The sequence below is a fragment of the Aplidium turbinatum genome, chromosome 8 (assembly GCF_918807975.1).
Source record: "Aplidium turbinatum chromosome 8, kaAplTurb1.1, whole genome shotgun sequence".
In the NCBI taxonomy this organism is placed as follows: domain Eukaryota; kingdom Metazoa; phylum Chordata; class Ascidiacea; order Aplousobranchia; family Polyclinidae; genus Aplidium; species Aplidium turbinatum.
In genome coordinates this window covers 10,564,153-10,590,954 of record NC_137479.1, presented here as the reverse complement: position 1 = coordinate 10,590,954, position 26,802 = coordinate 10,564,153, and the positions used below count along the sequence as shown (strand labels likewise).

Sequence of the window (26,802 nt, the reverse complement as noted above, 5' to 3'; positions counted from 1 at the left end):
TCTATCAGACACCTTGTAAAAGATTACCCTTATTATTTCCAGAGAAGCCATTCTATCAATTCCCTCCACGAGACACTCATTGACGGAACAGCAACCGCGTGGCAACCTCAAATATCAAAAGCTTACATCCAATCACTCGAAGAAACCCACTTTGAAGACTACGACGCCAGGGCCTACTACAAGCACGGCCTGATGCCTGACAGACCTGTCGGAAGCATCGTGTTTTCCAATCGCTTGCTTCGGTGCCAGCGTGGATTTGCCGCTTTTATGACGTTCAATACGACGAACGGGTAAGCGTTTCGTTTTTGTAAGACTGATTAGGTTTACTGGCGATGAAAATATTTGACTGTTTTGTTTTCCTCCATGTAGAAAAGTTGGTCCCTTCTTACGTTGATTTAACGTCTATAGCTGAGTCATGACCCTTCTCTTTGTGACAACTGCTCATCTGGTGTAAAACGTCCAACCTTCCATTTTATAAAGATATGCATTTACAATGACGTTTATCACATAACATTGCTGCATACTCTTCATGCGCATTGAAGTAGTGCGCATCACGCATCAGCGAAGCGTTCCAAGTTTCATTTTTCTATTGAATGTGTTTTCACACCATCACATGATCGCTATAAAATATTTGTAGAACATTTTTAAAAGTTACTACAGCACTATAATATCCATACCTCAGGTAAACTTTCGTATTAATAAAACGACATATTATATTTGCTTCAGAGGTTGTCTTTATTTTTATTGCAGTGCGTACCCGTCTGTACCAGATTGTCTGAGACTTTGTTATCGTCCCACTTGTCTTGTGAAGCAGGATGTCAACAAACTACTGGAGGTATTGGCCGAATACACGCGGTGTTTAGATATAGTTAAATCGGTAGTAGTCTTAACAGATGATAATCAACAACGCTACGCCTCTTGTGGCTTAGATTTTTAATGCCTAATACCATCAGCAATTTTTAATACCATCAGCACTCTTGATAACGCACCATGGCCGATCTTCATAGCAACTGTCCATACAAATCGTAAATATATCAGCTAAAGTTATGTGGGCTAAAAAAGCTATAGCCTAAAAATATACAGTATGTTATTTATTTTTATTTTTTTTGTTTGTAACATTTTCTTTTTTTTATTTTCCCTTATATCTTAAATTTTTCTGAAGGTGTTGCGACCGTGCCAAATTTCTTTCAACTCAATAACTTACTTCGGTCACAAGCACGTTTTAACGTTCTCGTTTTGTCGCTTCTACCTTTGCTATGTTGACGTGTATTGTTTTTGATATGATGGTCAGAAATAAAACCAACTGATGAAATCTTGAAACTTAAATATGAATTTTTTTTAAAGTTTTCAAAACTCTTCAATCAACGGTCGAAAAACTGTGTGAAAGAATGTAACTCTCTGCTCACTCAGCAGCTGTGAAGCATTTTTGTGTCTTCTCTTATTAAAACAGCCCTCGTCTAATCCACATAAAATAATCACACAAACTGATCGAAATTGTCAATCCCACTCAGGTGTGGTTGCAAGCTGCTGGCTTCAATGACTCAGCAAATTTGTCGGCTAAGCTGACTGTCATGTACGAGGCGGTCAATTCCCAGAGTGACCACATTTGCGTGGAAGGTCAACAAAGTGGCCTGCGGACGTCATATACAAAGGTCAGTTGAATGTACAACTATCTTGAATATGGAAGAATTATATAGACTTAAATCGGCCTGTAACCTGTAAATATAACTTTTAAATTCCAAAAAAAATAACTTTGTCAGTAAACGTTTAATTAAAAGTTTAGTTTTTAATTTACCAATGATCCAAAAAGATACCTAGTGGGATAAAAAATGGAAAAATCCTATTTTTTGATAAGAATGATATGTACCGACGCAGCCACTGCCACAACTGTGTGGCATGAGCTCTACAATATACTTAAATTTTTCAATGTAATGTGCCACTTTCTGGTTTTTGATATTTTTTAAACCTGTAATAATTCGGGTGTCTTGTGTTTTAGCTTGCCTGTGTACATCTCACAACTTTAAAATCCATCATCTCAATTGCATCTGTCAACGTATGTAAACTCCGAGCCCAGCAAAGGAGCCGCTCAGCATCTGTGTCCGAGATCAATGTCCCTGGAGGAACGATAACTGCATCAGTGTCATCCATGTCCAGTTCCTCCCGAGCAAGCAAAAGATCTGAAGTAGCTATGGCCAACCACAACGAGGAGGTGGCGATTGTGGATGCGATCCTCAACATCCTTCCTCTCAAACTTCCCAGGTGGGTTAGGTATCCTCCTGAAGATGATATTTTCGATGTTATTGTAATGTTTAAAAACATTAACTTCAGACAATTGGTCCGGTTTTGCATTACGTTTAAAAATAGTTTCAGCATGTTGGTTTGAAGCAAACATTCAAGTGCTGAAAATAGAAGCATTTTGTATTGTGGTTATTCTACTATCTACTTTCTCCGCCGAAAGGGAATCACTAAGCATTCAGTATAGTTTAAACCTCGGTTGATATGATCTCGTGTAGAATCGACTAAGTCTAGAGCATTTTAGTCTTTACTCAACTGCGATTGATAGCTGAATAAATGGACCATACTTACACCATTTGTGCAACGCGAGGTAGTTTTACGTTATGTTAAAAGTATCAGACTGATGAAAGTATCAGATGAAAATGTAGTGAAACTTCTCAATAATTGAGAATAGTAAAAAACGATCTTTGAAATTTTAAATAAGTTTTCTTTTTTAAAACTCTTCCATGTTCACATTTCAGCTCTCACTCTGTGTCGGCACTGAAGGAAAATTTGCGGAATTTGTTCCCACTCACCGCTCGACCTCTCACCTCGGGCAAAGACGGCAAACTAGCAAGTGAGTATGCTTGGAGTATTCTATAGGCTATTATCTGTGGAATATTAATTTTCCCATTGCAATATGTAATTGCTTGGTTAAAATAAACATCCCAACGTATTCAAAGACAAATAAAAACATCCAATGAAAAAGCACAACCGGTGCAGACTATGTTGTCGTGGCGGATTTCGTATTAAAAACTTGTCATGCCAACTCTTTAGTTTAAAGTTTGACGTTAAGAGCAATTTTCTAGCTGAAAATTGTAAACGTATCTTTATACGTGTTAGCATCAAATTGCTTCTTGTGCATGTTGTCAGTTGTGCCTTCTTTTACAATTGCCAAGACAGGTTACATCTCCAAAAGTGTTCTTGGAAGCTGCGATTTGTGATGGCCAAAGTTAACCCAATTGATATGTAAAATTTGTCTCCAACTAGTTCATTTTCTATGGTTTAAAGACCTCCATCGTTTTTTTTTTTAATGTTACTCAATTTCCTTTTTTGTTTCAGTTGCTGTTCAGAACCAAATGCTGACTGACGGACTCCAGATCTCTGACGAGTGGGTCAACAAAGTTTGTCAGCTTTATTCGATGCTCAAGCTGAATCAAAACATTGTCATAGCTGGCCAGGCTGGCTCGGGAAAAACCACGTTGTACAGGTAGGTTCAGTATTTCGTTGATTGAAGCCTTTTTTATCACATATATAAAGCATATACGACTGTATAATGACATCATATGTTACTACCTGAGTAAGACGCGGGCTTATAATCAACCGGCCCTGGTTCGACACCGGACAAAACTTACAGCAGCGGAAAGGCACTGAACAGATTAGTTTTTTAGTGCTGTACTGACTTTACTGATCACAATTATTGATTGTTGGACTCTTTGCTAGTTTTTGCGTTTTTTCATTTCTTTATCAAAACTTTCCACTTTAATTAAAAACTCCTCAAGGTGAAACAAACTCTAACGGGGAAGTTTTTCTACAGCAGGAAAGACAGAAAGCAGTCACTTTATTTTTATGAATGACCTTCTTATCACTGCAACAACTCTATATTGTCTCATTTCTATAGCTTGTAATGCATGGCCATGTGCATTTAGTTTGCTCTACAAATTATATTGTTCAACGCTACCATTTTCATTTAATCAACGTTGGTACATCAATTTGTTTTGGCCAATCTTTAGATTGCTTTCGAAGGCCTTGAACACATTGAGCAACGAGACAACGATTAGCCAGATAATTCTTAACGATTATGGTCAAGATGAATTAACAACAAGTTACAATTTGCCCTCCGCTCAAGAGGTGATGTATTTTTGAGATAAAAATTAGCATTTTTAATTAGTTTGTTATCGCATTAGAGTAGGGGTGGACTTAAATTTTATTTTTATTTGAGTCCCCAGTGACATTGTACCATAATCTATGAATAACTCTCAAAAACAAGTTCACTACCTTTTTGTAAATAGTACTTTCAAGACAAGCCCAAAAAATGGCCAGTAAAGCAAAATAAAAACGCAAGTGACGATCAAAAGGAGTAAAATTTAACAGGCAAACCTCCTATCTGGCAACTCTGCTTAACATGGGTACACAAGATTTCTCCCTATTTTTACTTTTCATTTCGATAGAGGTTTTTGCAATATAACCTCTCAAAATATGTTTTAACGTGTATATATGGCATCATAGCATACCACTAGGCAGAAAGGTACCTATTTTGAAGAAATGTTTGAGATCTCTCTTAATAGGAGCATAATTATTTTATTTTGCAATGATGGAATTTTTGCACTTTCATGTTGGAGTTAAATGGAAAATAAATGCCAACACGATGTTTTTATTGCAAAATTTTCAACTTTTTTCCAGACACAAGAAGCAAGTGGTCTTCCGAAAGGCGATGCCAATTCCTCTACTGCAAATGGTTCAATGTCTGATGTTTTTGTTAACACTGGTATGATACTTACAACTTTGCTTAATTAAGCTGTATGGACAATGTATCTGTCTACAAAATTTACTACAAATAATGTTGGTTTTAACTTAACTTCTGTAAGTTTTTTGGTTTTTTTTTAACGTCTGTAGAAGTTGAATCAATGTACAAAACGACTGATTTGCTGTTTGGGACGATGTTCTTTTAATTTTTTATGTCAAAAATAACTTTTAAAAAAAAAATTGTCAATTATTGTTTGTAATTTTTATTAATGTTTTGTTTTTCCCCATAAAAAAAAACACTATTATGTTTTTTTTTCTTTGCAGCTGCTTCTGAAGCTAGCGGCTATGGGAAACCTATCCAAGAAGACGTCTACACTAGAATTGACGTCACAGTGTTATACCCAAATGCTTATGGTCTCTCCCATTTGTTTGGTTATTATGAGGCCAAGGATAGAATTTGGAAGCAAGGTTTAGACAAAATTATTAAGATATTTATGATAAATGTGGTGACTGTTGTTTAGCTAGCAAATATCATGAGAAGTTTACTTTTTTGCTTATTGTTGTACTGTTTCTTTTGCGAAATCCTGAACATTTTTGCTGCCGCTTTAATTCGTTCCAAAACAACGTTTTTATCACTGAAGACACACTTTTTATGTGAAACTTTAGAGTTTAATAGGTCATTTTTATTGAAAGAGTTGCTCACGATTCATTCAGGTAATGGCTTTTAGGTAATGGCTTTTAGGTAATGGCAGCCGTGTCTTAAGCTTTTAAAGTGTTTTCATTACTATTGTAACATGATATATAAGTTAATAGACGCATTTTTGAAAATTAAAGATTAATTATAAAGTTGCCCTCTGGGTTACAAGTTGTACTGGGTTGCATTTTGTACGTGCTGCATTCTTTCTTTTTTTGCTCTTTTTACTTTAACGTAGCATTTTAGTAACGTGCCAATACCCATGTAGTCTACTGTACGTACATGATGCCGAACTGACTTGGTCACACAACAGAACATGGCTTCATTTTGTGCAATTGTTTGGTCCTGATGCTCATGATGCAACTCAGGAATATTGGTAAAGCTCCTCCAGGAATCCACCACGGTTCATAAGTCGGACTCAAAAGATGACATAACTCCTTCCAACTCTGCTGAAGTTCTGGCGACACCTGCTGGGAGAAAAAGCACCGCTGCTGCTGCTTCTGCAATGCTTAAAAAAATGCCAAGGTCATAAAACTGTTATTTGTATTTTTTGTGTTAATTTTTCAGTGTTTGCCTATATATTGCTTGAAATAGTAGTTTAAGGTTAAAAAGTAAAGTAGTTAATATACAGGGTGGGCCAAAAGTAGGCTTACAGTTATTAAAGTTTTTTTGTATGCTGTAAATTGACCTGCGTTACACTTCATAAGATTAAACAATTTCTGTGTAAGATATAACGAGCATTCTTGAAATTTAAAAGTACCCAAAATGAAAAAATGAAAACAATAAATTTACTTCTAGACCCAAACCCAACTTTTTATAACTGTAAGCCTACTTTTGGCCCACCCTGTATATAATTATATATTAATACAATTACAGTTAGAAAAAATAGTTGTGTTTTACTATGATTTTAAAAAAATACTAAAAATTAAGCCATTGTTTAGCCTCCGGAAGTGGCTGATCCTTGATGGGGAAATTTTGCCCACGTGGGTCGACAACATCAGTTGTCTGCTGGACGGACACAAAAGAGCATCCATGAGCAACATGGAAGAGCTCCATCTTCCTGAATGCACAAACATCATCTTTGAAGCAGCGGACTTTTCTTCCGCATCACCCGCAGTTGCCACTCGGTGGGTTTTTTGGGTGGAGCGATTGTGGTTTATATCTGAGATCTTAGTAGTTTCGTTTCATTGTCAAAAATAAAAAGTTACCAAAGTTATGAAATCAATTAAAAATGTGTAAACGCAACATTTTGTATGCGCCATCGAAACAACGTAAAAAAAAGAATGCCACAATGTATTGTACAAATTAGTAGCTTTTTGCGTGGGTGAACGTATTTTATGAGGTTAACATCTGTAACATATGTACAAAGAACATACCCGGTGTTACTGTGTTTGAGTGGAGAATCACATCCTAAGACTCTTTCCCAAAGTTATTTGAAGTGACTGTGAGATTCAACTTCATTGTTTCATGGTTACAGTTGCGGCATTGTCCACTGCAAGATGACGGACAGTTGGTTGAGCATTGCGCAATCTTGGTTTGACACCGCGTACAGCCAGTACGCCATTAACCAACACTGTATCTCCGTATGGCAAGAAGTGACTAAAACTCTTGTTCCCAAAGCAATTCAATTTTTAGGAGAGCGTAAGAGATCTGTGTTAACGGCTGGAATTAGTTCTCTTTCCCAGGTAAAGTGGATTGTATGATGTAAAATTTAGTTTTTTCGTAGTGATTTTACTTCATTATTGCTTAAAATTATTTTGTTATTTATAATTTTTATTTATTTAGAAATATTTATTTGTGTAAATGCCAGCATTGGATGAATGCAAAATAGCAGTACCACTTTTGTAATTGGATTCTATTACGAAACCTTGTTGAGGCAAGAGCGACTAGCACTGGCTGGCCTGGTATGATTTGCCGTTTTCGAATTTTTCATACCGAATCTTCCCATTCATAGGTTTCTACTGAATAAAGAGTCGCCTGTATATGTCCCCTATTAGCTGCATATGCGAAGAGTTGCCGCAGCATTTTTTGACCTTACAATTATTGTCTCAAATTAGTTGCGTACTCGTTAATCGATGACGATATCATCACCCAGTCAGTAAAAGCCGTCATTTTTACATTGATTGTAAAAATGACGGATTTTGTTGTCTGGGCACAGGAGCATGATTACAATTTTGTGTTATTGCTGCCATTCTTTCATAAGATGATTTATTACCAACTTATAATGATTTATGCGTTACCCAGGAAAAAGCCACAATTTGCAGCGGGGTTCACGAAATGACATCTTTCCTATCGATTCTGCAATCCTGCATGAGCACACATAAACTATTGAGAACTTCACTTCTTCTGAAACTGCAAGATACCATGGATAAACGGTAAGCCCTACAGCAGAGACGACCAAAACGGCGATACAGCACAAGACATTATTTTAACTTAAGTTTTAAGAATTATCATTTATGTCACAATCTTCAACCGAAATGCCACGATAGAACTTGTGAAAACATTCCGAAATAAACTTTTATTTCGCTGGTTGGGAAACAAACTTAAACATCTTGTTTATTATTTCAATAATTTCACTTTCAGTTTTAAATTAAGTCATATTTTTATATCAAATGAGATGTTATAGAACAGACTTCCAAAATGAAACCGAAATTTACCAACTAATGTATTTAAACTATTGTGCTACCGTTTCTTAAGCTTGAAAAGTACCAAGCATATATTGAAATATTAGAACGCCGCCTGGAAAATGCTTACCAAACAATAGCCTGACATTTAGGGTTGTTTTGTAATTATTTTTATCTTCTGTTAGGTCAGCCACCCACTCGCGAAAAGGCTCTAGCGTTTTGGAAGAAACACAATCAAGTGCAACACGTGGCAGCGCACGTTCCCGGATGGAAGATGTTCCAGAATCGCACTTTCAGAAAGCTTTGAACTTGTTCGGATTCGCCTTTGTCTGGGCGTTCGGTGGCAGCCTCACAGCTGATGAGATGCCAGCTTTTGACAGATTTGTGAGAAAGGCATTTAAAAGTGTTACGTAAGTTCTGCTGACACACATAGGCCTACAACTGAATGTTTTTGCCCAGTAGCCTAGTGTTGAGCTGCGATTCAAAACTCTTGCTGTTCGAATCCCTGACTCATTTAACAATGTTACAGGACCTAGATTTGTCCATCAGCGTGTAACTTCATCTTCTCTGTCTTTCTCGGCAGCCGATTGTAGCAAGAATTGACAGCGATAAACACCTTGTGTCACCCATGAGGCTGGGCTCGTCAGTATCGCACCACTACTTTATGTCACAAGCAGTGGCGTGCCGTGACTACTTTGGTTTAGTGTTTACTTTTTCAGCGAGATTCAAACACATAGGCTACATTTACTTTGCATTAGTTTCCACATACCAAGTCCACGGTAAAACCCACCTGATTAGAAGGCCTAGTTTTATCCGGTTTAAGTCTGAAACCAAGATTCATATGCCCAATTTTCGATGTCATTTGGCAACACTGACATCGCAAGCACTTGGGTGAGCTACTTGTTAAACAACTGTTTCGTCACCGACCATTTATTTGTCCGTAATAGCTGGCAAAACAACTGGGCGAGATTTCAAAATTCAAGATGGCATAGGCGCCAAAAGGTCTGAAAAGCTTTAAATTTTACAACACACAAAAGAAATTCAAACAGTGACAAGTTTCCCGGACTTTTTACCTTGAGAGTCTCCCATTCTAAAGCTTAGTTGTGATGTCATAAAAGACTCAGCAAAGTATAAATAACAGAAAACCTGCTCAGTGTTACCATACGAAATACGGATTCAGAAAAAAAAGTAAATAAAAATAGAAATATTATAAAATACCGACATACTACTTCTGTTCAGATAAACTATGATCAATCAATTCCAGTTTCAATTTTCAACGGTTTGCAAAAGTTACCAGGGAAATGAATTGTTGGCGATTTAAATGCAATTATTATTTCATTAAAAAGGTCGCCAGAGAGAGAGAGAAACGTTTTATTTCATCTGTTGCGAGAATAGTATATGGTACAATTATAAACAATGCGAATAAAATAGCACTATAACAATCTAGATTCCACAACACACAGGAAGCAGTGAAATACTATATTAATATTAGTCATCGAGTCAGCTGCTTCCCGTGTTTTTAATGTGACAAATGTCGAGCATCGGTATTACGTTGATACAAGATAGGCTGATGTTCAGTAATAATGATAACAAAAAGTTGTAAACTGCTGCGATGGTTAAGTTCAAAATGCAAGATCTTCCGTTGCAGAGTGATTATTATTTATAAAGCGTAATGCATCGCACTAAATTGATGAAAAGAGGGTAATTGTACAGTTTTCGTCACACAAGTTTGGCTTCGTTAGTATATATCTGTACCAAATGTACATGTATGATACAGCACATGTAGGCTATTTAATAATCCCTAGTGGTGTGGCGAAAGCTGTGGAATAAACATGTTTCCAACAACTTATTGTGACACTTTCTGCTTGTTTTCTTTATTGGTATCGCACTACGCATCCTGTTGGTTCATTGGTGAATCCAAGGGAAGATTTTTGAATCAAAAGTCTAGTGACGAAGTTTTATTTCGAGATAATTGCTTAAAAACACAATTGAAAAAAAGTGTTTCCTCAGCGTGAACATAACCGTTTTGTGACCTTTTTTTCAGTGACGGAGCTATCCACTTCCCCCCGTATGAGACAGTGTACGATTATTACGTCGATGACGACACCGGGAGGTTCACCTTGTGGGAAGATAAGATTGACCTTCGACCCCGCGGCCCCGTACAAGAAACCATCACATATTCGCCTGTTCATCAGGTAGGGGATATCGCTTGTGCAGACAACAATATCTAAGGAATTATAAAAATAAAGATATCAGTCGACCATGGCGCGAATCTGCGGCATTGTATACAGCTGTTTCAACCCAGTGGGGCTCACCAATACTCCGCTAATTTTGAAAACAATGGTGATAACGTTTTAAATATTTGCGTTCAGACGTCTTGCTTCCTTTCTTTGTTTTATTAACATTTCAATTTGTGTTTTTACATGAACAGTTTGAGCGATACGCTTATCTCTCTCAATGCCTTCTCGCGTCAAAGATGTCTGTGCTTCTTGTTGGCGAGATGGGCTGCGGCAAGACCAGCCTTGTTAAAAACATGCTGCAAACTGAGATGGACATCACTAAAATCTCCATATCTCCAGGTATTCTAAACATCATTGGTTCCTGTGTATTTTGTTTGAAAACGTTATTGTTAATGGACGTTATGTCATTGTCAGGTATTACAACAGAAGCACTATGTTTGGTGTTTGAGGTATCTTAATTCTTTGGCGTGAAGTCGATCAGTTTGTATCTTGATTCGGATCAAACGTTTTGTTGATTTCAAAGCGATTTTGGGACGTAAAATGCGAAATCGATTCAAAGAACTTTTATTTGGAAAATATTAAACCAACAGTCACCTCCAAAACTTCGTACCTCCTACTTACCAAACCACATGTAGCTGCAAGAATAGAGTAATGATAGTTTGAAGTCATCTTCATCATTCAAATCCAATTTTGTCCCCTCTGGTGAAGGTGGCCGATGTTTTCCTTGCAACGATTGTCTCCAACTCTCCACGTATGTCTGAAATCTAATGTAAATATAATGTAATTCATGTTCGTCCAGGTCTTGCTGCTTCGCATTTCCAGCGTTTGGTGGAATCTAAAGCCTCCCCTACTCTCAAGCAGCATAACCTAGGCTTGATGGCGCATCCCAGCGCTATAATTGCTTCACGGTCCATAGAACCACACCAGGCCTTGTTTTTCCTCGACGATTTATCTTGTGCCGGTGAAGGACATCCCTCCACTCCGCAGAACGCTGGAACACAGCCGATATTGGAGTTGCTACGACAAGTGAGATGTTTTGGCAAACTTTTAGTTCTTTCTTTGGTGTTTGGATTATGATGCGTTTATCGTTATTCGTTTTTTGAGCATCTTTTTATGATGTAACAAATTATACTTGATGACACTGAGAAATTAAACATATTTTTTTTTACTCACGTACGCCCAACGAATTAACTTCATAGCGGTAGATTTTTTTTTAATGTGACTAATAGACTTTAAAAGGAAGCCATGTTTATTGTCCGCTACGCCATCTTGGTTTTGATGAGACCCATTTTCTCAGTAATGCAGAACAACATGTGACAACGACACAGTCACAGCTTACATTTTCCTTTCAGATCATCGGCATCAATGGAATATACGAGCAAGATCGTCTCCTGTTCAAGTCCCTTGAGAGTGAACTGGCATTCGTGGCGACCAGTGCCCTACCCAGCCAGTGTGGTGCAGGTCTGGGCAGTGTCCACCATCCCATCCCTCCGAGACTAGCGCGACACTTCACTGTGCTCAACTTTTTGAAGGTGATTATGGTCGGATATGGTGCTGATTTTTCATTGACAACAGTTGTAGCTAACACGATTGAGTGTAAACAATTGTATTGATACAAAAGTAAATGAGTAAAGTTGGTCGTGCAACTTTATTGAAGTGTTTTCTGTTTGATGCCTCCCCATAAACGTCCTTGAACTGTTTTTGTGAATACCAGTTTTAAGATCGTTTCCCAGATAGCAAATCAACCATTTTTTACATTGGTTTAACGTCAGCAGACGTTGAATCAATGTAAAAAAAAAAACGGTTGGTTTGCTGTCTGGGTCTGCACAAGCACTTGGTCTTGCACAACTTTGTTCTTTTTCTTATATTTTTGGAATTAAGAGAAAAATAAACTTTCAAAAAAGTTCAGTTTACCTCTATTGCTAAATCAACGAATTTTTTGTCGGGTAGCCCACCCGTGAATCCATACTGAGCATGTACCACCACTCAGTGCAGTCTTGGCTTGAAGAATTCCCTGCCTACTCGCTTACCCGCCACTACGACCTGTCGCAGGTAATTTCAAAATTATGTTCTTTGAATTTTTTAAGCAACAATAATTGTTCAAGCTAACAGTCATTGCATTGATTGTAAAAAAAAAACAATCAATCGTACGGTAAAAGGTCAATGTAATAATAACCAACTTTACAATCAAGAATATCTTTACTTATCTCTATCACTTTTACAACGTGTAAAGGATATCTTGCTCTTACTCTGAGACACATAGGGTAAAATAACAAAAGAATCAAGATTAGAAATTATTGCAATACCTAAAATTTTACTTCAGGATTTTTGTACAGACACATTTTTCTCAATGGAAACGTCTTTGGTAGTTTAAGCTACAAATCTAGTGAAGACACTTTCCATTCATTCTGCAGTCACCTATTTACTGTAGTCCACATCAATAATTGCATGAGCTTAAGCATTAACAACATTTACATTTGCAACGGTGTGGCTTGATTCCTTTTGTTCTGTATTTCAGGCCATCATTGCTGGAGCTTATGACTTGTACACCGCTGTGTGCTTTCAACTGAAACCGTCACCAAGGCAACCGCATTACGTCTTCTCTTTGCATGACATCAACAAGATTATGCAAGTGAGTTGGTAACTTACACACCGATTTTAAACGTAACTGAATGTGGTCTATTATTCAATCAAGAAAAAGAAGCCCATACTTTAGGATGAAATCATCAGCAGCGGTTTTTGACTGATTCGCCAGAACTACAGCATAGCTAATTAGTTCTAGATACTTGTATTCATGTGAATGTTATGAATAGACAATCTACAAAAATATAACTTCATTTATCCGCGTATGTATGACGCGGTTGTTCACACTGACACATGAAGTTTTAAAGTTGTCCTTAAAGTGTGCGTATAAAAATACGATTCCTAGACAGCAAAATCCGCCATTTTTACATTGATTCAACGTCTGCAAATATTAAATCAATTAAAAATGACGGATTTTGCTGTCTGGGTTGTGATTTAGTAAAACTTCACTGGAATCAGTTATTTTGTTGGTAACGCTTTGTTGATTGTTGTTGAGGTCGTTTCATATTGATAATAATGATCATTCTCGTAGTGATAATGATATACCTCGGTGGAAATAATTCTCATTCAAACGTTACTTGGCAATCATAAAACTTAAAAAATGCCTTGAGATTCTTAGATCTTGAACAAAACCAGCAACATCAATATGTCCATCTTCAGGGCTTGTTTTTGCTGAAACCACGCTCTCGGGGTCGTCCCATCCCGCTCCGGCATCGTGGAGGAGGGACTGAAAGGATGAAGAAGCCCAAAGGAGGAAGGCACAAGAACAATAAAGATACCAGTAAGTTGATTTAAAGATGAAGTTTTTGTAATGGTTAGTTCAAAATCTAACATCAAAAAATGTAATTTGCATGAGAACATTGTATCTTAGTCACAACACTGTGTTAACGTCTCACAAATAGAGCATGTGCATTTAGCGTTGGGGTAAGCAGAAACAATACATTACTTGATTTATTAACTTAGTATGTTTTTACGATGATGATAGCAATAAAGTGAAATAAGGTTTTGCAAAACCTTTTCTTCCTTAGTTGCTCTACAAGTATATTGATAACCCCACAACTAACCAATATTATCACTACAAAAACCGCAGATGAAGCGGCTGGAGGCGAAGTTCTTCCTCTGATGCGTACAGTTGCGAGACTTTGGCTCCACGAATGCTGTCGGGTATTCCAGGATAAGCTTGTGGATGATTCTGACAGAAGTTGGCTCTGCCGATCTCTTCATGACATTTTGAAGAAGCAGTTCTGTACAGGTAGCCATTGAACCAATCATATCCTTGTTTATTTAAACCTGAATATTAACTGGTTTTATCTAGTCAGCTGCTTCAAATAGCTTAAAGGCGCTTATACGAAGATAGAGAAAACTTGTCGCATTTGCTAGACCAATCACGAACAGCTACGAGTGTAATTTTTGTATAGCTTTGTTATGAAAATCGCTTAAAGTGAACGATGAAACGATTTGATTTGTTATAAATTAACGAAAACAGGCACCCAAGAAATGTGTCTGGAAGTGTTTAAATCACAAGTTTGTTTGAATTGAAAGCGTAGCTAACTGGTGTATCATGTACTTGTCGTGCTTTTGTTGAAAAAATGAACAGGAGTGGCATTTTGAAGTGTCTCTGACTTTCTTCTCAGGCAAAGACCACCAAACCGATTCTCCTGATAGCGAGAAGGTGAGGATCATCAAGACACCCATTCCTTCAGGAGGAGCTACACCTCCCAACTTTTCTTCCTCTTCAAACACAGAGACGACGGAATCTTTGAACATGACGCAAGATAGCGAATCGTCATTTAACATCGTGAGTAATAACCACAAAAGGTTTTTTGCAAATTTTATATTCAACCTTTGTATTTGGCTGCTTTGTCTGGTCTGTTTTTATTTTCTACCAATTTATAAATAATAAACCCTTGTTGATGTCATGCAACCCACTATGGTTCTCAACCGACTTAGACACGTATGGAATAAAGAAGTGTTTATTTCTGCGTGCATTGTTGAACGCTGTTTTGTCTATAGGCGAACGAATCTGAAGTAGATGCCAGCACTACACAAGGCACTGAGTACATGAGCGGTATTGCCACCGACAGTGAAGATGACTTTGTCTTAGACGACACCAGTGAGAAGGTAAGTGGTCACTTTCAGTGATTCAAATTTTTGTATAAACAATTTTTATAAATTTATAAAAAAAATCAGGTTATGTTTTTGCAATTATCCTTTTTTATCAGTTGAAGGTTATTTGAGTTAGCATCTATGCGTATTTTAGGCACATTTCACTTGCTTTGTAACATTTGCAAGCAAAGCCCTTATCAGCTTTCTTTCAAATTACCTGCAGATTCATACAGAAAACTTTTTTGCACATATTTTGTTGTTGTCTGTTTGCCTTAGTTTTCATTCCTTGCTCTGTTGACGTAGCATTTTCATTTATTAATGTAGAAAGTTGGTAGAGAATCATCTTCCAAGCTATCTGGTTTGACTTCATTGGAAACCGCTTCATCACAAAAGTCCAGATTGTCTGCAAGTGGCACTTCCAGTCTTGGCAAAGGTAAAGAATATGCCAGGAAAAAGTTTTTTGTAGCAAGAAACGTAATTTCTTTCAACATTTTCTTTCGTACTAAAGCAGTAAAGCTCTCCACAAGTTACTGCGTTCAAAACGTTTCATTGTGGTTAAACATCATATTATTGTTGTCATATGTATGACGTCATTATGTATTTTGTCATACGTCATAATGAAACGTCATATTTATGAAGACCAGATTGCATGCTTCAACATCATATGAGCTGTCTATCAAATATATAATTTTAGTTTCAGCATGCCCAGTCGCTTTGTCTACAGGCTACTATTCATAGCTTAGTAAATTTAGATTGTGCCGTTTTACATGCAATCATTTGTCTTTCTAATCTACCTCGCATCGTTATACAAGCAATCTGATAAGGCTACTTTGTGTAGTAGCGGTGTGTGTATTGTGTATTTCGATATGCGTGTATGTATGTATGACATGTTAAGAAACATGAAAGTGAAAAAGGTAACTGAACTTTGTTAACTCTAAAGCCCAGGTTTTAACTATTGACCTGTATTGCACATCACATATTATGAGACAACAATTAATCGTTGATCTTTTCTTTTTACGTTGCTAAAGCAATAAAAATATTGTATTATTATTTCTCTCCAGTGGAGTTTGTTGATGGAGTATCACCCTCCTCGGCAAAGGATTCGACGGATTTGGACGAATTTATAAGCGAAACAACAACACCGATCCGTGGAGCTGCCGGAGATGGAGAAGACACGACAACGGAAGATGACTGGAGAGGGAGCACTGCTCTCACTGGAGAAGACGACACTCGCTCTGCAATGACTGGATACACTACTGAAGCGGAATCAGGTGCTCTTTGAACTATTCTGAACAATCTAATAAAGCAAAACAATGACATTTTGACACTGTTTAATTTTGGGATCCCTGATAAACACCGTATATTTAACTGGTAAATTACTGGGTTGTGTACAATGCCAATATATGAGCTCCTTTTCTCACCAAGGTAAAGTTTTTATGGCACAATACACAGAATATATAAATCTAACTAATGAATATCATTAAGATTACAAAATATACGCACCGTTAATGTACTGCAAATGTAGTTCAGACAATAATAAAAAAAACCTAACTGCAAATAAGTTAAAAATAGTCTATGAAAGGATCTTCACTATACGTCCACTCTAGAAAGCCTAATGGTTGATAAAACATGGCAGTACCAAGGAGAAACTGAGCTAGTCTACGTATATGACTTTTTTAAAGATACTCGCAAGAATTTGAAATATCACATTTTGAGAGCTTTGATCAGTTTAATTTATTGCCCAGCACAGCAATGCAGCGAGCCCGAGAGACCAGTGTAGGGATTTTCTTACTTTCTATTGACTGAAGTCGCTCTACTTTGCAGTGTTTGAAACTGAATCGACCAATGAAACCACAGAAACTGAGTCAACGACGACTGCTTCAAGCAAACCCAAATCGGAGAAAATTGACACTCCTGCTGTAGAGTTTAAAGGTGATCTAATGTGTGCTTGCTTGTGTTTATGCATTAACACTGTTATTTTACAACTATGACTTTTTGGTTTTCTGTGTGTGCTGTGACATTCCTCAGCAATCGGTACTCATTTCATTTATTCACAACTATTAGTTTGTTGTACGCGAAAACTAATCTAAACCAATTTTCTCACTTTTATTTTTTATTGTATCAAGAAAATTAGTAAATGAAAATCCTCTGGCCTTACTGCTTTTCGGTCTTAATTCTGTTAAGCTTATATCAGTTTTTAAAAAACTTTTTCTCTTTTTTTTCGGAAAAAATTTGCTAAGAAAATCTTTATGAGAAACCTATTTTTTTATATTTGTATTCATCTGCTTTCGGCTGGACTGGAAACATCTCCTGATGCGAAATCGATTTGTAGCTAAATGTGATTCAACTAACTCGAGTGAATATAAAACGATTTCTATCCTTGGGGAGCAACAATGGTATTACTTTGCAGAGGAGCAAGCCATTTATCCTTCCAGCGGAAAAGTAGACAAAAAAATTAAGAAGGGAAGACCAGGTCGCGCTACGAAGCCCGCTAGACCTGGGGGCGCAAAACTGGGAGTGACTTTTGTGCCTGGTTTGATAGATGGAGAGGAACCCAACGAGCTAACGGGACCTCTTTTGCCATACGATCAAGTAATGTCCAATTTCCCGAAACGTTTGCTTAAGAGTTTGTTTTCAACATTCTGTCATTTTAACGTAAATATATGCTGAAGTAACAGCTACTTTTAACCTAGATCATTTTCACTCAAGTCAAGTTTTATCACAAGTTGTCAACTTTTGAGTATTTTTTGTTTGTTTCAGGTGCTTGGCCATAACGAAGAAGTATCTTCAATATTATTCAGTCAGAGCATTATATCCCACGCTGTCGGCCACACAAAGTCTCACGGAACGTACACTGAAAGCACACTGGCTCAACTTACTAAAGCGCTGAAGATCTGCTTGGACCATTACAATGAAAGTAAGAATTTTAATATTGAGAGTTTTTTATTGACAAACTTGCCGTAAAATTTCTGTTTGACGTAAAATGTTGTTGTTTTGTAGTAAAAACTTTACTTCGTCTGTCGTCTCTACAGATTAAATGCATATTGATTGCCGTAAAACATTGATCGTTTTGGCTCATTTGAGTATCATTCTTGACTTTTTTCGATCAATCAAAAATCAGTCTGCTAAATTTGGATTGTAACTTTAACCCAGGTCAGTCTTCAGAGTTCGAACACTTGGATTTGGTCTTCTTTGAAAAGGCTGTACAGCATGCTGCACGTCTGTCTCGGATTTTGTTCATGCAGAACGGAGGTGGTCATGCTCTGCTGCTTTCGTCATCGCCTTTCATCGGACGTCATTCTATCGTCAAACTCATTGCTTTCCTCAACAAAGCAAAGACTTACTGCGTATCGGACAAGGACATTCAAAACCTCTCTAAAAAAACGACGCCTAAAGAGCACCTCAGAAAGTGAGCAGAGTTTTTTCTACTTCATTTTTTAAATGTCAGTTTGGTTTGTTCGGCGCATGAGAGACAAAAATCCTTCATCTGTGAAACGGTTGATCAAGTTTTTACTCGAGATTTTTCCTTGATTTCTTTCATTCACTAAGCTGTTGCGATTAAATCTCAGGATTATAAAGGAAGCCAGCATGGAGGCCGGCCTCAAGGAACTTAAAGTCATCCTGATCCTGGAGGAATCCACCAGCAACAATGCTGCTTGCCTGGATGACATTTGCGCTCTTGTGCGGCATGGTATGCTATATTGGTTGGGAAAATATTTCTAATAACTTTGATGTTTGTGTGTACATATGTTTGCTTTTTAGAAGGCCAATGCTCTAAATATATGTGAACCTAAAGGGGTAAGTTCTTATTGCTCATGAGGCCGCAATTCAGACAAAATCTCCCAACCGCTGCAACAAGTGTACTGGCTCAGTGCCGGGTTCTATGAGATCCTCATGTCCTGTAGGTCGTATGTAATGAAATTGTTAAGGTCTAAGGTAAAATGTTGAAAAGAATTTTTATTGAAAAAAAAAATACTAACAACCAATAACTGAAGATGGTTGTGTGATGGTTCTTCAAAAGATTGTAACATTACTTTTATTTTTCCTACACCTGTGGACTACTTTATCTGTAAATTAGTTTTTGTAGCATGTTCTTGAGAACCAACGTTAGCCTTGAATCGAATTTATTCACATTTCATTAAAACTTAATCATCGTATCATGTATTTCTAACGTTAAAACTGATAATTTTTTTTAATTTTTATAGCGGGTTTGCGTATCTGACCAGAGGAGATCTTTTTATTGATTGGTAACAATATCTTGGTTTTAGGTCAATGTCCGGCGTTGTACACGTACAAAGAGCTTGCAAATATCGCCGCATCGCTTCAGTCAAACCTTTCAGCCGTCCCTTCGAATCCATCCGAAGGCAGCATGATGGTATCCAAGATGACATCGCAGGAAAGATTAGACTTGAACATCAATCAGTTTTTTTCTCGCGTATTGGCAAATCTGCATGTCATTGTGCTGGCGTCATATCCTTGCTTGGATAGTAAGTTTCCAACTTGTTGTTTGAAGTATTTTTGTAGCGTTCAAGCTAACGCTAATTAAAAATTTAGCTTAGACCAAGTGTAGGGAGTCATCTTCGTGTTCACCTTTCAGGAATGAAAAGATATCACATAGTGGTAATGATGTAACGAAGAAAGAATAAGCTTGTTTTAGTTGTGGACGAATATTCCAGTAGTGAAACACTGGAATATTGTTAAGAGCACCACTATTCCTAAATTACATCAAATGGCCTATAGTTTATTTTCATGATGTGCATTAAGGTACACGATTGTTATACAAGGCTTTAAAATGATTAGGAACTCTTGGTTAATCTATGTGGAAAGGGTTGGGTTGAAACCGTAGCTTTCAAATAAAAGAAGCTTGCTCGTGGTTTCCTAAACGTTTCGAGAACTAAACTGGTTTGATCTTTAGTTTTGAAAAATGAGTTTAATTGAATTTCAGCTCTGACGATGAAACCAGTTTAGTTATCGAGACGGCGACGCATTGATGAAGCCTTGAGTTTGTTCTTGCATTTAGAATTTTGTTGCTTTTATTAAGATTTAAACAAGTACTGAACTATTTCGCATCGATTGTCGCGTAAATCCTGGAATCTTTGTCAAACTAAATACAAATGTGGGCCCACAGTTCTCGAAGTTTTCTTACAATTTCTCCACTATGTAATCATCATTTTGCTTTTGTTTCTTTCAGACCCGCATGACTTAATATCTCCTATAGGAAAAAAATTCAAAAACACCCATTTCCATGACAACGAAAAGCTCAAGTCTTTCCACCAGTTCCTCAGAAGGTATGCGGAAGAGTAATCCGTGTGTTTTTTGTTATAGTATAAATAGATCTTTGCATAAACATAAAATCTTTTTTCCTTAGTCGTTTGTATAACATTGTTTTCATTTTGTCACCTGTGTTACACAGTTCTTTCAAGAGTTGTACAGTTTTTTTGTTTGGTACGGTGGGATGGCGCAGCGGATGAGACGCTCACTTTTCAATCATACGATCCTGCTTCCATTCCCAACTTAAACTGGTTCTTAAAAACCATTGCTAGCATCTACCCAGGCTGTAACAAATCGGGAGGGCGTATTTGCTGAAGGAAAGGTCGTTGAGAGAAAGAAACTGGCCACCCTACTCTCGTTAATGCCAAAGGCCTTGTGAGAACTTTATCTTCCCACCCCCAAAGCTTGGAATCAACCATAGAATTACCTTTATATTTTGTTTCGTACACCCTGCACTTATTCATGACGTATCAGCCAGTTCAGTGAAAGAATCTTGATATGAAAGTCAATGATAAAAAATTCTGCTGTTGATTTCTTATAAATCGTGCTTACTTTTTAAAGAGGCGTCGCCTTAACATTTTGGTTTTAAATTCTTGCATGCTTCTGTGCGATGCGTCTTTACACGTTCGTTTGATACTTTGTTCGCTTTCTCACTAGGTCTCCAGATTTGCTGACAAGGTTTTCCTGCGTTGACTTGTACCAAAACTGGGAGCATCACGCTTGGCAAATGGTGACAAAGCATTACTTGAAGGAAGCCACTCACTCTCATCATGACGGTATGTTTTTGACGTCACGTACATTATGAACAATAAACGCATTTGTGTACGTTAATTACTCAATGGATTTTTTCTCATGTCTATAAACAACGAAATAACAAAGTCATCTGTCGAAAGTTTAATTCCTGCCGAGTGTGTTTGAGTATGGTACGTCACGCCATGACGTCTCTCCATTGAGAAGAGCCTAGTAGACGGACATCAGAAACTAGCGAACTTATTTTAACAACAAGCGGAAGTGAAGTTCTCAACTCAGCTGCTGAGTGAGCTTTCAGCCTTGCTTTGAGCCTACAAAACTGCTGACGCAAAGCTTTAAGACACTCCTGTTTGTTTAAAAATAAAAACTTTTTATTCAGATCGATCTGTTAAGATTTTTAAACAAACTTTTAATAACTTTTAACCAATTTTCAAACAAACTTTCTAGACTTGCCTTGGACAGAAGAATCTCCTCCATCCGAGCAACTGAACCGCGTCGCTCACTTCATGGCTTACATACACCAGGATGCCGTGGCCAGGTTAAAGGGTGAGTCAGGCTTGTGGGACCATGTTGCATCGATGCAACAGCGAACTGTGTTGCATGTCAGCATGGAAATAAAAAGTAGAACAATAGGCAACCAAACACACAAGGTTGTCACTGGCGATGTCTGACTACGGTGTTCTGCTACCATGCTGATTGTGCCATAGTGTAACCTGGTGTAAACAATGTATTTTTTTGAAAGTTTTATTCACTCTCTTGGTTTGTTAATGGCGCTATTGAAGCAAGTAAATTGATTTGTCACTTATGCAAACGTTTGTACACGCCAGTGGAGTCTTTCTGCAGGTTCCGACCTTTTGTGTGTTAGATCTTGACTTGGTTTATGGTGGTGATCAGCTTTCAGAAAAGAATATTTACAGTATAATCAGTATTTTGTCCTTTCTCGATAGGGTTGGTCATGGAATACTAGAGACCTACTCCATAAAGCACACTTGGCCCATAACTGAAGACTGACTTTGCTCCGAAAAGACAACTTATTTGGCCCCAAAGAACGTGAAATTTGGCACCCTGCATAGGGCAGCCAACATACACAAACGTTGTGACGTTGTTCATCTTCATTTCAGCTTCGAGAAAGCATGGAGCAACTATTCTCAGCACATTGGCTTTGCGACAGATGGTTCAACTCTTCGTTGGCATAGCAGTGCAAATCAAAGCGAAGGAAGCTAAAGTCGTTGATGGGTACGTTTGTTAGAACATATGTGATCATTCAGTCAATTTGGTTCCTGATGAACATGTTCGTTTTAATGCACTTTTTAATCAGCATTTTTCTTTAATGTTTTTGTTACTTAACTTATGTTGAGTCGAAAGAGATTTCCCGAAAACTATTACAACGAATTGCGTTTGCAACGGATTGCTTAACCTAATTGTTTGCAAAGCAAACAATTCAGTTAAAAATTTGAATGAACCTTCATCTGGAGTTAGGAGTCTACCTGCTGGAGCAAGTGTAGCCTGTTAAGTAACATAACATCAAGCCACCTTTTCAGTCAGTGATCTTGAGTTTGTTTTCACAGGCTTCGTAAAGCTTTGTTCAAAGTCTTTGAAGGAGAAGACACATTGGACCAATATGAAACGGAAAGAGAACAACTCGCTCCCAAACTGGAAATTGCAAAAGAGTCGGAGAAATCTTGGAAGAAACACGTTGAAGATGAACGAGCGGAGTACGCAGAAGCAAGAGAACGGTGTGGAATTGAGGAGGAGCTCATTATTCTCCTGGAGGCAGAACTAGATGGTTTGAAGAAAGAGACAAAGCAATCATTCGACATGGTAATAAAGTAAAGGTTTAACTTTATCAGTAGACTCAAATGAAGCTGGATATAAGTTTACCGACTTTGATTCAGTTTTTCGTTAAATTCAATGCAACTCATATTTAATTTACCGGCCGCTTTGGAATATTGAAGCAGTCTATAAACCGTTTGATGGAGACACGATGCTGGTACCTTTTGCAAGTAGAACTATCTCAAGTCTGGTAGACCACCATTTAAAAATTTGTTGAACAATTGAAAACACTTTTTTTTTTCTTGTTTGCAAGGTACCATGAGGCATAATAATTTTTAGTTTTACATTCAGCAAACGTATCAGCATTGATGACTGTGATCCTTATACTTTGAAGGTGTAGGATGCATTGCAGTGTTGCGATTTCTTAACTTCATCTAACCTAAATTTTCCAGGTTAACCCGATGTATGGAGCCGCTTTGAAAGCAGCGGAGGCTCTATCACAAAGCTGTCTTGACGAGGTCAAAAGATACAAGTTCCCTCCAAAAAGTGCCGTGACTGTAGTCACGTGTCTCTGTTACATTTTTAATGTTTCACCAGCTAACTGGGAGAATGGAAAGGCATTGATCAGTCAAGAGAAGTGAGTATGGAGCTTAAGAGAAAATACATCTTCTCATGCAAGTACAATTTGGCTTTTTTGCATCGTTTTAACGGCGCCACGCGTTGCAATAATGTAAACAAGACAGCTTTTGCCACCTGGATGGTCATTTTCTGCAAGAAGACCAATTACAAAATTGCCGGTTTCGTGTAAGAAATGAATCGCAACACCTTTAGTTTCAGTACTGCTGTTGTTGATGACTACACAACTGGGGTTTTTACCAGGGATGTTAAGTCGGCGTCATAGAGTCGTAGTTGGAAGGATTTTGGCCTGTCCGTAGTCGGGGTCGTTAAAAATTGCCGATACAAACTACAGCTTGATACAAAACCATAAACGATAAAATGTGTTTGCAATCTTTTTTAAAATGTTTTTTCTTGTTCTCTGTATTGAGCTCTACAATTTTACCAGAAAAGAAAAGTGTTTATTCTTGTTAGTTTTTATGAAAGTCGCCGTTTCAATTTCGTTTACAACTTAAAGTAAAGTTGTTTTTTTTTTTACCGAAACAGTACAAAAATTTAAAAAAATCTGGCAACCCTCCAAAGTCTGGCAGCACTGAAGTCGGAGTCGACCAGTTATAAACCGAAGAGTCGGAGTCGTACCTTTTTTGCTCGACTCTACGGCCCTGTTTTTTTCGTAGAAGTAACATCATTTGGTGTCAGACCGGTGTATGTTGGTTGCTATCGTCCACCGCAAGATTTCACGCATTTTTTTTCGGTTTGATTTGTCTTGTTAAATTATCTTAAAACTTTTAAATTTTGCTTGCTCTCATATGATTGTTTCTTCACACTCAAACTGTGTTACATTTTTACTTTGCAGTTTTTACATGGAATTGGAATATTATGACAAAGATCATATTCCCGAGGATGTCTATCGCACCATTAAAAAATACGTTTCCTCTCCCCAATTCAAGGTGCGTCGTCTGATGTTTCAAATTTTCCAAGGCGTTTCTAGTTTTTTAGGCTTAGAGCGTTCACTTTGACAGTTATTTTTCAAAGGTGGACGTCGAATTACGATCACAAAATGCTTCAAATATGTTTTTCAGGTGACCTATGTGCAACGCGGAAGCATAGCCGCCTCCAAACTTTGTGCCTGGATCCACGCCATTTACCATTACGGGAAAACTAAAAGGCGATTGCAGCCACTGATAGACCAGCAAAAGGAGACAGAAGCGAGGCTCTACGATGCCGAAAGAACTCTTGGCGAAAAGAGGGTCAGGTAAAAGTTTGCCAAGTATCCTACAGTGCGTTTTCTTTTCAAATGCAGTTCCTTGGAGTAACCGGAGAATTTTTCAGAGCTAAATTATTGTGATGTGCATTTTTGCAACGTCACTGTTCTTCTGCAAACTGTTTGATATTCATCCGCTTTGTCATTGTAGTAAAAGGAATCTTTCATGTTACTAGTATATCACAGATAGTTTTTGTAGATTTAGAGTTGATGTTTTAAAAATGGTAGGTGCAACAAGATTAAAGATGAACTCGATTCAAAGATTCAAGAGCACAAGAACGCGAGTCAGTCTGTGAAACAATATGAGAAGAACATAAAGACACTGGACGCCAACATCCACAAGGTATATAAGTCTAAAGGTTGCTAAATAAAGTTAAAATTCTGTGTTTTTACAGACAATTTTTAGCGAGTTTAAAACTTGTGAGGAAATATCAGTAATATCACATTTTGTGAAGTTATGATATTTTGAAGTCTCTTTTAAAACTTCAACTTCAGCATAACCGATTTAGCACAATATTGCATTAAGTCTACTTCTGGGGCCATTGTTTTGATGTAAAAATAGCGCAATTTGTTCATGGATATTTACGAACTCTCCCAGGCGAAGTTTCTCATTGAAAACATGAAAGATTACATCGGAAAGTGGCGGGAGGAGAAGCAAGATGCCACAAGGAGACTTGATGCAGCTGTGGGAGACGCGGTGGTTACTGCTGCTTGTGTGGTCTACTATGGTCCTCTGATCGTCGAACAAAGAACTTTGGCACTCAGGACGTGGATCAAAGCGGCCACTAACGTATGACCATGTTGTAATTACATATGCAAGTTTACTTTTTAAGTGTTTTTAAATTAATTGGAAATTAAAGAGTTGATTTGTGGTACAGGACTTTAATATTACGAGAAGGTTTTTTATTCAAAAAAGATTCTGACTGCAAGCTTTAGAAGAGAGTCATACGCAAAGAAGTGCAGCTTCGAGCTATGAAAATCGCATATAATAATTGGAAATTGAAAATGAATAAATTACTGCCTTGAAACGCCTTACTTCCATAACATGTCAAACACATCATTGAGATATATTCTTGTTTATGTGCGACATTACTTACCTTAATCGCATTCTTAGTATTTTATTCTTTACATCTCTTGTATTCCAGAAAGTTGTAAGATTTTCAGCAATACTTTAAACTTACTTTCTGTAATGTAGTAAATTAATACTTTATGAGTGGGTTACCGTATAAGTTACCAAATCTTGTGTAAACTGGTTTAGTTTGGTTTAATCGTTACGACAGTATTTTAGTATTTATCTTTGCAAAAATGACATTTCAAAGCTACCACTTCTCACTGATCACGTAATTACGACCTAACATCGTGGAGATTGATTTGGTTTCTATAGGGTTGGGTCGATGAAGCATCGCAAGTTTTCGATCCTGCCAAACCAAAATGTCTGAATTCAAGAAGATCTGGTATCATGAGCCCGAAATCCCTGGTTCAATCAGAAATCGACTCTGTTTGGAAACAGATTCATGCAACTACTCCACTGACCGGCTCTTCTCTGTCTTCCTCAATTACTGATAACCAGAGCAAGGATGTCCAGAAATGTTTCTTACAGGCAAGTGATTAGCTTACTTCACTATGGATAATGCTGTGTTTGTGTTGTTTTTCGACATTTTTGTGCTTTTTTATTTTTTTTGGTGTTGTGAAAGAATGAATTGGTGAATGTTAATCTTTGATGACTTCACCATTGTTGCATCATTGCTACATCTTTCTTCACACACAGGTTCGAGAAGATTTGAATCTGGTTGACATCCTCTCATCTCCTGATGAGTTGAGATCCTGGCATAAAAACCATCTTCCGAGGAACGATGAGGCTCGTTTTAATGCTCTCAGGATCCACGCAATGGCATTGTACCAAAATACCGCTTCTTGCTTTATATTTGACCCAGACAACGAAGCCGAAATGTGGATAACAGCTATCTTTACTAAACTGAGAGAAGACTTGGCAAAGCAGCACGCGCATATCGGTTAGTTTTAAACAGTGGTCGAACCACTCAGCATGCGACAACTCAGCAAGTGCTTCAAATTAGCAATTACATTTCACCTACTGCCAAGTCAGCAAGTGAGATTTACGTGCTCACGTCGGACTTGCTTGGT

General features: G+C 37.6%; 1 protein-coding gene across 1 annotated transcript in view; it reads left to right on the top strand.

Moving 5' to 3' along the window:
* LOC145776046 (dynein heavy chain domain-containing protein 1-like) overlaps positions 1-26,802 on the top strand; it is a 73,495-nt gene that overhangs the window by 32,771 nt on the left and 13,922 nt on the right. Inside the window, exons 38-81 of the mRNA XM_082587453.1 lie at positions 43-290; positions 751-835; positions 1,512-1,652; positions 1,997-2,259; positions 2,757-2,851; positions 3,337-3,484; positions 4,008-4,125; positions 4,678-4,762; positions 5,065-5,208; positions 5,803-5,959; positions 6,376-6,561; positions 6,912-7,119; positions 7,679-7,809; positions 8,244-8,468; positions 10,103-10,253; positions 10,490-10,637; positions 11,098-11,324; positions 11,651-11,830; positions 12,249-12,350; positions 12,817-12,930; positions 13,542-13,662; positions 13,972-14,133; positions 14,516-14,679; positions 14,895-15,002; positions 15,312-15,420; positions 16,049-16,258; positions 16,812-16,919; positions 17,398-17,579; positions 17,748-17,904; positions 18,141-18,396; positions 18,557-18,678; positions 19,256-19,474; positions 20,179-20,275; positions 20,916-21,034; positions 21,456-21,554; positions 22,130-22,244; positions 22,577-22,829; positions 23,234-23,418; positions 24,253-24,346; positions 24,479-24,651; positions 24,889-25,003; positions 25,259-25,450; positions 26,045-26,260; positions 26,429-26,672. Of these exons, the coding sequence (XP_082443579.1) occupies positions 43-290; positions 751-835; positions 1,512-1,652; positions 1,997-2,259; positions 2,757-2,851; positions 3,337-3,484; positions 4,008-4,125; positions 4,678-4,762; positions 5,065-5,208; positions 5,803-5,959; positions 6,376-6,561; positions 6,912-7,119; positions 7,679-7,809; positions 8,244-8,468; positions 10,103-10,253; positions 10,490-10,637; positions 11,098-11,324; positions 11,651-11,830; positions 12,249-12,350; positions 12,817-12,930; positions 13,542-13,662; positions 13,972-14,133; positions 14,516-14,679; positions 14,895-15,002; positions 15,312-15,420; positions 16,049-16,258; positions 16,812-16,919; positions 17,398-17,579; positions 17,748-17,904; positions 18,141-18,396; positions 18,557-18,678; positions 19,256-19,474; positions 20,179-20,275; positions 20,916-21,034; positions 21,456-21,554; positions 22,130-22,244; positions 22,577-22,829; positions 23,234-23,418; positions 24,253-24,346; positions 24,479-24,651; positions 24,889-25,003; positions 25,259-25,450; positions 26,045-26,260; positions 26,429-26,672 (6,976 nt within the window). The remainder of the gene's footprint in view (positions 1-42; positions 291-750; positions 836-1,511; positions 1,653-1,996; positions 2,260-2,756; positions 2,852-3,336; positions 3,485-4,007; positions 4,126-4,677; positions 4,763-5,064; positions 5,209-5,802; positions 5,960-6,375; positions 6,562-6,911; positions 7,120-7,678; positions 7,810-8,243; positions 8,469-10,102; positions 10,254-10,489; positions 10,638-11,097; positions 11,325-11,650; positions 11,831-12,248; positions 12,351-12,816; positions 12,931-13,541; positions 13,663-13,971; positions 14,134-14,515; positions 14,680-14,894; positions 15,003-15,311; positions 15,421-16,048; positions 16,259-16,811; positions 16,920-17,397; positions 17,580-17,747; positions 17,905-18,140; positions 18,397-18,556; positions 18,679-19,255; positions 19,475-20,178; positions 20,276-20,915; positions 21,035-21,455; positions 21,555-22,129; positions 22,245-22,576; positions 22,830-23,233; positions 23,419-24,252; positions 24,347-24,478; positions 24,652-24,888; positions 25,004-25,258; positions 25,451-26,044; positions 26,261-26,428; positions 26,673-26,802) is intronic.